Source organism: Argiope bruennichi, chromosome 1 (assembly GCF_947563725.1).
Source record: "Argiope bruennichi chromosome 1, qqArgBrue1.1, whole genome shotgun sequence".
Classification (NCBI taxonomy): Eukaryota; Metazoa; Arthropoda; class Arachnida; order Araneae; family Araneidae; genus Argiope; species Argiope bruennichi.
In genome coordinates, this window is record NC_079151.1 from 76699234 (window position 1) to 76712331 (window position 13098).

General features: G+C 28.2%; 3 protein-coding genes across 5 annotated transcripts in view; 2 read left to right on the top strand and 1 right to left on the bottom strand.

Annotated features, from left to right (window-relative positions):
• LOC129989277 (diacylglycerol kinase delta-like) overlaps positions 1-8363 on the bottom strand; it is a 100966-nt gene extending 92603 nt beyond the window's left edge. For both annotated transcript variants that reach the window (XM_056097740.1, XM_056097906.1), the window contains exon 1: positions 8213-8363. In XM_056097740.1, the coding sequence (XP_055953715.1) occupies positions 8213-8362 (150 nt within the window). In that variant the 5' untranslated portion in view covers position 8363. The remainder of the gene's footprint in view (positions 1-8212) is intronic.
• Positions 8364-8893: 530 nt separating this feature from the next.
• The window catches only part of LOC129971540 (GRIP and coiled-coil domain-containing protein 2-like), a 39503-nt gene continuing 35298 nt past the window's right edge, over positions 8894-13098 (top strand). Inside the window, exon 1 of one of the 2 annotated variants that reach the window (XM_056085444.1) lies at positions 8894-9052. The gene's annotated coding sequence lies outside the window, so the exon portion shown is untranslated. The remainder of the gene's footprint in view (positions 9053-13098) is intronic. The other variant, XM_056085533.1, reaches the window with a different exon arrangement.
• On the top strand, positions 9153-12110 carry LOC129971654 (F-box/WD repeat-containing protein 1A-like). Its single transcript, XM_056085657.1, has one exon. It carries the CDS (start codon positions 9431-9433, stop codon positions 10955-10957), a length of 1527 nt encoding a protein of 508 aa, XP_055941632.1. The 5' UTR covers positions 9153-9430; the 3' UTR covers positions 10958-12110.

Genomic DNA, 13098 nt, shown 5'->3' on the forward strand with positions numbered 1-13098 from the left:
ATACGACGTAAACCGAATTTTTTACAACGCATTACAAACATCATGAGGCTTTGAAGAATATTCTGAACCGTTGTCCTCTTTCTACTCTTTACGTATCATCATTACATGAGGACGGTCTCATTCCTCTCATTAGTGAGAGGAATGAACCCGTCTCGTTGTGACCAATTTCCAAATGTTCAGCCTTCAACTTCACTGATTTCAAGTACTAGTCAAGTTCATGGAATCATGTCCTATATTTACTTTTAATTTATAACTTTGCTGGAAATTCCTTTTCGAAAAGGCATGTTGTAAGACATTAAAAATTTAATCGCTTCCTCGGAAATATGCTTATATTTTTCATTTAAATTAAAGATTTACACATTTTTTTGCACTAATTCATTAGATTTCTACCATATGAAATATATAAATCTGTTTTTTGAACTGAAATATTCTGCAGCACAATCTCCAAAATAGAAAACGAATATCTAATTCAAAATCCATTCTTTTAACTTCTAGAAAAGTAAATAGATTAGCCATAATTAACATATTACTAATATTTCCCGCTATAAGCGGACAAAAACAGGAAAATATACACTAAAGAGCAAAACATCACCACATTTTTCAACGAACTCATTTAGATGATGTGGAGGGCACATGATTAAGTAGGAATGGTATTTAACTGCTACCGAAGAAAGCAAGGAATCATTTTTGCACTTACTTTAGTGAGTGATGGGAATTTAAGTGAATTTGATAGAGAACAGATTGTAATGGCATGTATGTAACGTGTAGCAACGAAACTGCACGAATTGTAGGTTGTTCATGATCTGCCGTTATTAATATTTATGCAAAGTGGATAAAAAACGGTGAAACCGGCAATAGACGCCCAGGTGTTGGACATCCACGTGCCATCAAAGAAAAAGAACATCGGAAAATGTCCCGCTTGGTGAAGCAAAATTGGCGTCAGACAATGACTCAGTTGGCAGCCCAATACAATGCAGGTCCAAATGCAAATATTTTGAAACACACAGTTTCACAGACACTGTTAGATATGGGACTGCACAGCAGATGTCCTACTCGCGAGCCTCTTTTGACTAGATACCTACAATGGGACTATAGATAACTGGAAGTTATCTGGTGTGGATGAATCATGATTTTTTATTCATCGCGAAATGGTCATGTCTTTTCCTGACGAACAGTTGCTTCCCTCATGTGCAGAAGGTCATACACAAGCAAGTGGAGGCGGTATAATGCTTTGGAACACGTTCTCATGGACGACTTTGAAACCTGTAGTTTTGGAAGATCACACCATGAAAGTTGTGGACTATGTGAACCTAATTTCGGATTAGAGGATCCTTTTATCCGTCTGCCTTCGCAAATGGAAACGAAATCGGCCAACCGGACAAATCCCCATGACACAAGGTTCGAATTATGTTGGAGTGGTTCAAGGAGCTTAACGATGAATTCAAATTAATGCCCTGATCACCTAACTCGCCGGATCTTAATCTGATAGAACATATTTAGGATTACATAGAAAGGTGGCTCAAAGATCAAACACTACTATGTCGGAATATTTCGATTTTGTGTCATCGGTGCTGAGACATATGGACTAACTGTCTCCAGTCATCTAACAAAGATGACATCCATGCCAAGGCGAGTTGCAGCAGTTTTGCAAGTCAGAGGTGGTGAAATGCTAAGTAGGTGGTCAAAATGTTTTGGCTCTTCAGTGCATATATATAATGAAAACCATTTTTTGTAGCAGATTTTTGGTCGAGAAGAGAAAAGGCACTTCAAATTTTAAAATTCACAGTATTCCATCCTGGGAAGAATAAATTATGTACAAAAAGCGATGATGAAACTGACATCTGTTCACAAACGATACAAGAACAAAAGAGACAGAAATGTTTCCCTTCAATTGTTTTACTATAAGATTTTGATAGGAATTGCTTTGCCACGTATCGATGTAGGTAAAAGAATTTAGGTATGTTTAAAAGAACGTTGCAAATATAAAGGATTCTTATCCCTTCCCTCGGAGCGTGAGAACTTGCAAAAGTAAGCATTTTTATGGAGAGTGTGTAGCATTAATTAAATACAAAAAGTGGAATTGGATCAGGAAGTAAGAGATCATTTTAGAATGAATTTAATATGGGTTAAAGTGTGATAAAAATTCGGAAATTAATCAAAGATTTAAATTAGATTAAGAGATATCATTACATATTTTATATATATATATGAAAAATAAAATGTAAAATTTTATAATTAATAAAAATTATATCAACATACTTTTGGTATGAAAATTACATTAAAAAAATTATGCCAACAAATATATAGCATTAAGGGTAGATTAACGTTAGAACTAGTACTTTGGCTGCCGTGAATTGTTGGAACTAAAAATTCCTAGTCGCTCTTTGTAGTAAAAGCTTTTCTAAAGCATCAAGGCTTGCTATTTTCTCTAACTATTAAAAAAACCCAGCGAAATAGATTAAACAAGATTGTAATACTACTTCATCCGAACATCCGCAGCATTTATAACCAGAGAGCAATAATTAATTAATTTTAAGTTTCGAGATTAAGATAACAAAGATGGAATTCAAATAATACACTTTACGATTCTATATTCTGGGTAGTTAAAAAACTTATCAGAAATAGATTAAAATAAATATATATATTTTTTTCCAAACTGAATATAAATGAATCAAAGTTATTCTTCTATTCATAACACCCGGGATAAATTTCATTGGTCAATTTAAGGGTATAAAATACAATGAAGGAAAGCTATTTTGCCAACTTACGAACATGCTTTGGGCTATAATGAAATATAATTGTCACTCCTGTTACAACATTTGTATTAACAACTCTAATATTTAGTGTTTCCAAATAGATGTGTAATAGCATATGTTTAACAATATCACCTGAAATAATAAAAAGGCAGCAGCGATCAGTTTTTTCACAGAAGTTCGTTTTATTTTATAGTTGATTTTGTTCTCCTGTTATTAAAAAATAAACACAAAAAAATTATGAATATCAAAAGGATCAAAGTTCGCGTTACTAAGAGAATGAAGGAATATTTCCCACTCAAAGTCTATATTGGCCAATACAGCCACCATATTGAGACTTTGTGGACACATCGAATTTTCTTAGACATTAATGGAATCTATTAAGAAACACTGAGCTCTTTTAATCCTTAACGACCAAAAGGGAACATAGAACTTATGCATAAAAAACGAAAACCTAAAATACGGGGACATGAAAAGAATTTAGTTTTAATTTCATTTATTTAGCATCATAATAGTTTTTCCTTATCAAATATTGTAACTTATTACATCATACTACACATACACACACAAAAAAAGCTTTCGACCTTAAGAGTTAATAGAGATGTTTCTGTTTTTCAGATGGTTCGAACAAATCGGCTACTTGCGACTGTTGTGACATAAATTGCTAATGAAATTTACTTTCTAAGTAAAGTATGCAGTTTTCAGAGATTTAAACAGATATGTGTAACTGACCATATTTTATAAACAAAATACAATTAGTTATTTATTTCTTTTTCGTTATAATTCATTTTAGAATTTTAAAAAAAATCGTTTCTTAAGGAATTAACCCAATGTCGTTAATCAATTCTAAATTCAAAAATGTTATTAAAGGATATTAAATAGGAAGGTCAACAATACCTTAAAAGTTTTAAGAAATTAACACTAAATAGCTTTATTTAGATTTAAATTTTATTCAACATTTATTTCCAATTTATTATTTAGTATAAGTAGCATTTAAAAAAATATTGACAAATTTACAAAAAAAACCCCAAAAAAACAATGAAAATAATCAAAGAATGTAATGTAAACTTTTAAAGTAACATTAAAAGTTAATAACTAAAATCAATTAATTGTTTCAGCAATAATTTAAGAACTACATAGAAAACTATTTGCTTCAGTTTGTATTTTATGAATCTAAAATTGATCCCTTTTCAATTTTAATGCTATGTTATTGTAGAAAAATTTAAGGGGGAGAGTAAGACATTCATGTTTATAAAAGAATATATAACTGAAGTATCAAATATTTACAGAAGACAAGTAAAATTTGGATGTCGAGTTTCATATGACAAATACTTTGAGGTCTGTGTATTATAATCATTTCATAACTTTTAAATCTAATTCATTAAGTTCCAATTTTACTTTCATATAATGAAGTACAACATTTATCAGTGATCAAATAACATTTTAAAATAGATATTTAACCAATATTTAGAAGATTTTTTTCCCCCCCTTCTTTTATCTCATAATCCTAAATGCGAAATATTTCAGTTAAAATAACTATAAAATAAATTGAATAATTGGGAATTGATTATTTAAGACCGTAAAAGACTGAAATTAAAGAAGGTCAACATTCTCTGATAGATGTCAAACTTTTTTTCTGGTACATGTCAAAAGACAACTATGACACCAATTTGAAGAATGACATTCACCAGAGAAAGTCAACATTTGTCAGACTTTGATATTTCACAGTAACATATATACATTGTCACAATATTATTGCATACTAATAACATTATCACAAATAGAAACATTTCATTTCATTTAATAAATAAAGCTTTTAGTTTGAATTTAAAATAACATTCTAAGGAACTAATTGAATAAATATGCATTTCTAAATAAAAATATGTAATTATTTTCTCTGGAAGTAATCCTCAAAAATTAAAATCTTTTTTAGACCCAGTTAACTTTTTAAGTTGGTCATACTGTTCAGTTATTTGGAAAATAAGGTATTAAAGAGCAAAATATATAATTCATTATGAACCCAACAGTCATAGCAATGTGAAATTCTTATTTGCAATGAATAACATTGTCTATAATATAAATCACTCAGCTTTGTCTCTCACACACAAGAAACACTCAATTGGATTCTTTACAAGATTACAATCTTTCTAATAGATATATTATAAAGGAATTAAAGAGCTCTTTCTTAATGATAAATTATGTTATTCCAAATATGAATAAAAGGAAAAGATTTTATGATTAGCATGATTCTGAATGAATTTGCCTGAATATAGAATAAACAACACTATTTTCACATGATAAATAAATCAAATCTTTTTACATAAATGATTTAAAAATTAAAAGTGTTATAAAATACATCAGAAATTAACTCCAAAGTAAGATTTTATGAAGTATCAGATATTGCACTGTGGTTAAAAAGGTTAGTTTTAACTGAATATAAATTACAGGATTGAGTGAAAAAATATTAATTCCTCTTAATAAATAGAAAGAATTTTTAGTTAATTTTTTCAGATACATAAGTTAATAGAAGATATAGAAATCTTAGTTGTATTCATTGAAATTCTATAAGATTTTAATGCTTGTGAAGTTGAAGTCCTCAATTTTCTTATTTAATGAAAATTATTTCCATAAAAATATTCAGAAGGTATTTTAAACAAAGCCAAATAATAGGCATTGTCTATATAGAAGATAGAGATATGTCAGATTGAGAATGATGCTATGAGAATTTTGCATACTGGTTTATGCTTTTGAAATGAAACTTCTAGATTTCTGTTAAATGGTTTCTATAAAGCTGATGAATGCACAAAGCATTTCTCAGACAGTGAAAGTTACAATTATAAGACTTTAAAAAGAACAGAAAAAAAAAAAACAACTAAAAATGTATCCTTAAGCTCTTTAATTAAAATCGAAGTTGCTTTCAGGAATCATTGTAATCTCATTTTAAAAATCCGGAATATTGCAAAATGTACTGAAATCCATTCTTTCTAAAAAAATTAATCAGCAAAACAAAAAGCACAACTTTTTGGAAGACAATTAAACCATTTCCTAAAGTAATTTACTTTCTATATTCTTTAACCCTGAAAAAATGTAACAATCAATCTTGGCTTTTTTTTGAGGGGGTGGTGGGAAATATGAAAATCAAAGCTTTTAAATATAGCTTATTAACTTTTCAAAGTTCAATATAATCACACAAAAATTTTGATGTATTCTCAGAACCATTTTACTCCTCTTACAAATAATAGATAAGATGTTCATTTATTAATAAGCATATTGACATTACATAATGACAAAAAATATTCCTGGAATATAAAGAATTTGACAAAACTGAAAGTTACTGATTAAAAAATTCCTAAAATATTTCTCAGTAGGAATCCAAGAATAATTTTTGATGCAAAAAATCTGCATTTTTATTAATGAGAATAATTAGTTTCTCACTACCTCCTCCTAAAATTCAAGGATTTTCTACAATTGATCAAAACATCATCATTGCAATTAATCTGATATTTCTGTTGTGAAGCAAAATCTGAGAAAGAGTTTTACATGTAATAAATCCAGAAATTTTGGATTTCAAATTGCAAAAAAATGCAGAATTTTGGATTTATTTGAACCATAATCATCCATTGGCTTTATTTTAAAAGTCAAAAATTAACTTTAAAAAGACAGATAAACTGAATTTATTACATGCATATACATTATATATAAGTTACCTATTATCCACATGAGCTTATATTATTGTAAAAAAATAATTGATAAAAAAAGCATCTTGCAAGTAGAAAATAAAGATAAAATTTTTATTTGCATTTTAGTGTAACTGAATCAATACTCATTATATGTAGTAATGGTATCTTTATTCTGAAACTACTTAAATAACATTTTGGTTGAAGTCTGGTTTATCAATGGTGGTGAATATGCACTAAGTCTAATCATACAGTATTAAATTTTTTATTAAATAATATATTTACTTTTAATAAATAAACTATATTTAAATAAATAATTTATTAAAAGGCCTTTAAAGGCTACAATTGCTTTCATTATTTTATTATATAGAAAAAATAAAAGTAACAAATATTAATTCTTAACAATTATAGCAACACAAATAACAATTTAGGAATGCAAAATCAAATAAACCCCATGTCTTTCATAGAATCTATAGTACAATATTTCATAAAAGAACAGGAAAAATAGTTAAGAATTTTTCATAGTATACCTACTTTCAAGAAATGTAAAGATAACAGACAATAATTCATTCAATTAACAAACTTACAGTTTATACAAGATTCATAAAAGTGAAAAGAGAAGTTGTTCTTTATTTTAATAGACATACTTAATTAAAGATAACTATAAAAGAGATATAACTATGAGCAATTATAATCTAAAATTATGACCATGTTAGTATCTAATATTACAAAGCAAAAAATTTTGACATAATATTTAAGTACACCACATAAATGAGTTTACAAGTAACAAGAGAATTAAGCTTATCATTAAAAAAAATAAATAAAACTTTAGATTAATACCTTAGTTTTATTAAATGTTTTTAATTATTTCTGATAATGATATATATATATATGATAATAAGAGACAACGAGAAATTTTAGTAAGTATTAATTAAAAAAAATGAGATGAACATTTTATTGCACTATAATTTTACCAAGAATATATGTTTACATTTTGGATATCTTTATATGCCATATAAATTATATGAATTTCATTTTAGATAGAATTTGCATACACAGTTACATGAACTTGACCTTTTATTTTTTGTAAGCCATTCTTAATTCCAAGTTCTTAATAGACCAAAATTTCTTATTTGTTTACAATTTTATATTAAAAGAGATCAAAAGAAAATTATTTAATTAATCAAATGCTTATCACAAGTTATTTTCTATGATGTATGGTAGATAATATAAGTCAATTTCTAATTTTTCATATTCTAATACATCATTAAAAACAAATATGAATTATATGAACTTATACATTCCTTCGTACTTATCAAAAACTAAAAAAAAAAAAAAATCTCAACTGTTTTAATATTAGATACATTACTATTGTGTCCATTAAATAAACCCAAAAACACATACAATGTAAAGAAATAAGGAAGGAATAAAACAATTGTAATAGTATAGGTTTTAATTTTTCTTCACATTTCAGAAATAAAATTAAATTTACTCTTTTTCAAAAAAATTTCAAATGAAAATAAAAATTTAAATAATTTCTAAAATGACAAAATAATTTTCGGCATTAGAATACGTTCAAAATCCACCGAAACTGTAAAAACAACTCATTACAAATGTAATATAATAATAATTTTAATTTCTAAAATAATTATTAGCACAGAAATAACAATAGTAGCTACTATAGAAAATGTAAACAAGAATGGAATAACGAAACTTTAAAAATTTTTAATACCCAATTGCATATACTACATAATTATTTGAGTTGATGTTTAATGTACTCACGCCACTTTTTATGGCTTTTGAGGTAGATATCCTCCTTTGGAATGATTTTGTTGAACTTGGTTCTCCATCACTTTCCGAAGATTCATCTGTTACCGCATCAGAACTTAATTTTTCAGATAAATTAGATGCACACACCGAACCCGTCGCCATCTTCCATCCCTACTGATTTATTTTCTCTATTTTTCTTGCCAATAGATGGCACTGCTGAGCTTTTCATTTGGTCTGCTAAAAATTGATTTTTTTTTTATCTGCCCTAAATTGTAGTTACGTAATGTTTGAAATGAACTTTATGATTTGCAGACATTTTATTAACAAAATTTTTTGAAAGTTTTCTTAAAATAATTGTTATTTACTGTCTGATCTTTATGGATATCAAAAATATTATTAAAACATGCAATTAATTGATCAATACTGACAAAAAAGAAAAAAAAAACAAACCTTAACCAAATGGAAACATGAAACCTTTTAATAAATTAACTTACATCATTTTTTAGTTTTTTTAAACCGCATTTCCTTACAAAAAACCTTTTCGGGGCATAATTTTTCTTTTTCATTAATGCTTTTTTTTTTTCATTCTAACAGCAAGAACAAAAATAGTTATCTTACGATAGATATCTTTTACGTGAACTATTCTCGATGTTAATTCAAAATTAAGCCATTGATCTTCAATAAATTGTAGGACAAATAAAATCGTTTGCAATATTATTTGTAATCTTCCTATGATTTTTGCATTCCTCAGAACAATAGTAACTTAATCGCTATCGAATGCTACGTATTTTTATGTTTACAGAAATATCTAATAGTTTCGAAAAGGTTTTGGCTTCTTTTGTAATTTGATTAGTAAGTAAAGTCATTTTTTTATTCATTCTCTAAATTTAACATAATTTGATTTCGCATATTAAGATTATTCATTTTTTTCTTAATTTTACTCTCGATTTCACTTTAAAAAATTGGCATTCATTTTGTGTCTGATCTGTCAATAACTTGTCCTAGCTGCCATTTATTTATCCCTCAGACTTATTAATTTGGTCAAAAGTGATTAATTTTCTTGTTATTTACCAATTGCAGTTTGTATTGTGTATTTTAGGAACTGTGTCATGCGATTATAGTCGGATACCTTGTGTTACGCGGCGGACATCTTGTTTGATGCAGTAGTAGTTGTCATCGCGTCAAGTCACAGAAAGCTCCTTCGCGAAGTGGAAGAATTTGGGTTTTTACATGGAAATAGGCATGATGTCGGATGAAATGCCTATTATGGGACCACCATCTGTCACTTGTTTATATGGAAATTATAAAGAATCGTCTCCTGATTATGCCCGAGAGCGTGATTTGTGCTTGCAGTGTTTTGAAAAGTGGAGCGAATCCGAACAAACTGAATTTGTTGAACTACTTTTAACCAAAATGCTTCATCATCAACACAGCCAGATAAGTTCATTTTTACGACCTATGTTGCGGAGAGATTTTATATCCCTCCTTCCTAAAAAAGGCTTAGATCACGTTGCAGAAAATATTTTGTCCTACTTAGATGCAAAATCACTTTGTGCAGCCGAACTTGTGTGCAAAGAGTGGTATCAAGTGATTTCTGAAGGTATGCTATGGAAGAAATTAATCGAACGATGTGTCCGAACTGATTCATTATGGAGAGGTTTAATGGAAAGACGAGGTTGGATTAAATATTTGTTTAAACCTTCTCCCGGAGAGCCACATCCAGATCACATGTTTTATCGGAGGCTGTATCCTAAAATCATCCAAGATATTGAAAATATTGAAACCAACTGGCGATGTGGTCGCCACACTCTTAAAAGAATCAATTGCCAAAGTGAGAATAGCAAAGGTGTATATTGTGTGCAATATGATGATCACAAGATTGTTAGTGGTTTGAGAGATAATACTATAAAAATATGGGATCGTACCTCTTTGGAGTGTATACAAGTTCTAACTGGTCATACTGGTTCAGTTTTATGTCTTCAGTATGATGATAGAGTTATTATTAGTGGATCCAGTGATTCTACTGTCCGTGTATGGGATGTCAAAACTGGTGAACTCGTCAATACTCTTATTCATCACTGTGAAGCTGTTTTACATTTACGGTTTAACAATGGCATGATGGTTACTTGTTCTAAAGATCGCTCTATTACTGTATGGAATATGGTTTCACCATCTGAAATAACAATTCAACGAGTGCTTGTTGGTCATCGAGCTGCTGTTAATGTTGTAGACTTTGATGAAAAATATATTGTTTCTGCCTCTGGTGACAGGACTATTAAGGTGTGGAATACATCTACTTGTGAATTTGTTCGTACTCTAAATGGGCATAAACGAGGAATAGCTTGCCTGCAGTACAGAGACAGGTTAGTAGTGAGTGGTAGCTCAGATAACACAATAAGACTGTGGGACATTGAAAGTGGTGCTTGCTTGCGAACTCTTGAAGGACACAAAGAATTGGTAAGATGCATACAGTTTGATAACAAAAGAATAGTCAGTGGAGCATATGATGGAAAAATTAAGGTTTGGGATCTTGCTGCTGCTTTGGATCCGCGTGCACCTGCTGGTTCTCTTTGTTTACGTACATCAGTGGAGCATTCTGGCAGAGTTTTCCGTTTGCAGTTTGATGATTTCCAGATTGTGAGTAGTTCTCATGATGATACTATTCTGATTTGGGATTTCCTGAATGGAACACCTCCAGAAACACCTCAAATGACTCTTAGATCTCCTTCCCGTACATATACTTATGTTTCTAAATAATTTATCTGATGTGATAACATAATATGTGTTAGAAAATTGTGTTATTATTATATTATATGCATGTTTATATGTTCCAAATAAACTTGCATTGCTAATTAGGATTGAACAAAATGGTTGTGATGAATGTTTGGGCCCAATCACCTATGTCCTATTATGTTTCAATTGCATCAGGGTAAAAAGTTTTAGCCTTTTTTCTTTTTCTTGATGCTTATTAAAATATAGTTCCTTTTTACAATAAACTGCACTCTGGTTGGAAAAAAATCATCTAGTATTCTTGTTAATAGCTATAAAAATGCATATTACATTTAAAGTCTTGTTTTGGCTGACTTGTTCCAAATTACATGCATAATGATATTCTGTTTAAACAAAAATATTCCAATTTACTACTGTATTGTAGTTGCAATGATGATTTAAATAATTGTGAAGGAATCATTTTTGTGATTATCATTGTGAAGGAAAACTATATTGTGTTTTCAACAATAATGGTTTTCTAATACTTTATTGCACAATATTAATCATCGAAAAATCATGCTTTTCATCCAGTTGCTGATAGAAATGATGTAGAATGCTGTTTAGTATATAGAAAAACAGACTTGAAATAAAATTTTACTGTTGTAAAATATAATCCAGATTTTTTTTTTTATTACAATTTAGGGTTTGATGGATTTTCAGTCATTAATTCATATGTGTAAAAAAAAGATTCTTATCTTTTAAGTTGCGTGTCAACATATTGCTTGTTAATATTATAGTTTAAAAAGAGAAAATTTCCAAACTTGCTGCTTTATCATCTAAGCACCTATTTTGTTACTAAGTTGTCTTGAATGCTTGTATATCAAAATCGTACCTAGCTATTAGAAATTTTAAATAAACTTTCTAATTATTTTTTTCACTTACAAGTTAAAAATGTTGATTCTAGAGAATTTTTTAACTCTTATTTTTAGTAAACTTATATATGTCATTATTTTTGTCTCAGTGGAAAAATTTATAATTTGTAAAATCCATAGTTAGCAATTTCTATTTTAAAAGCATTTTTGTTTTTAAAACTAAAAATTTGTTGTTTAAAGTTAAAATGCAATAAATTTTTACCCATAAACATTATATTTTTAAAATTGCTGATTCTGATTATAAAATAAGCTCATCAATTTTCCTAATTTATATCTTAATGAAATTATTGCACTTATTTTATATTCAGATTCTTTTTTTTTTTGTATTGTTATATTAAGGTTTATATATTTATTTTTGATTTATGGAACAAATCAAAATAAGTTTTTTTTATTTATATAAATTATCCAGAGTCATATTCTGAAATGTTACAGTATAATATATATTTTATTTATAATGCAAGATGAACTTGTTTTTCACCGGTGAAAAAATTAGCTATAAACCACAAAAGCTTTTGTTTGGAAATGCTTATGAATATTAAATATTATTTGTATCAATTTTTTGGTATAAAAGAAAATGAAATTGTATATAATAAAAGCTGCTAATGTTAATGTATAAAAAAAAAAAATGTTGCATCGGTAGTCTTCCTTAAAAATTGAAAGTTGTGGTTTTGTTTAATATTTATTATATAATTCTGAGAATGTGTTCTTTACTTTTCATAAATACTTTCTTTAAAAATTTGCTAAATAATAATAACAAAAATGTGTAATGGAGTGAAAAAGATTTCTTTCCCATCCTATTTTGTGATTGTTAATAAATGTTCTCTGCTTGCATATGTTTATTAAAAGATAAGTTATTAGACTTTGGTTATAGATATGTTTAGTATAAGACTACTGTTTGCATTAATTGTATTTTCTGTATATCTGTATTTAAATTGAGTGTGTAATAAATTTCTTATTTTGTCAAATTTTGTATTATGTGTTGATTCTTTCTTTTTGTTTGTGCACTTTCATGAACGTTTCGCACATATAGAAAATATTTGCACACTTCAGTATATTTCTGATTTTGTTCTGTAAAATTCTTACTGAACATTTTACATATAATATATAAAAATGGAGGGGATGCAAATAATTTGATTTAATATGGACTTAAAAAATGTTTGAGATGAATTATTGACTGTATTCTAAATGTTAAGTTTATTAATTGTTCATTACCAGTCAGAAAATTATTTAAGGTTTGTTTAAAGAAATGGTTTGCAG

Bases quoted from the DNA above. Each gene is read 5' to 3' on its own strand.
- LOC129971654 (XM_056085657.1), top strand. From the start codon at position 9,431: ATGGAAATAGGCATGATGTCGGATGAAATGCCTATTATGGGACCACCA.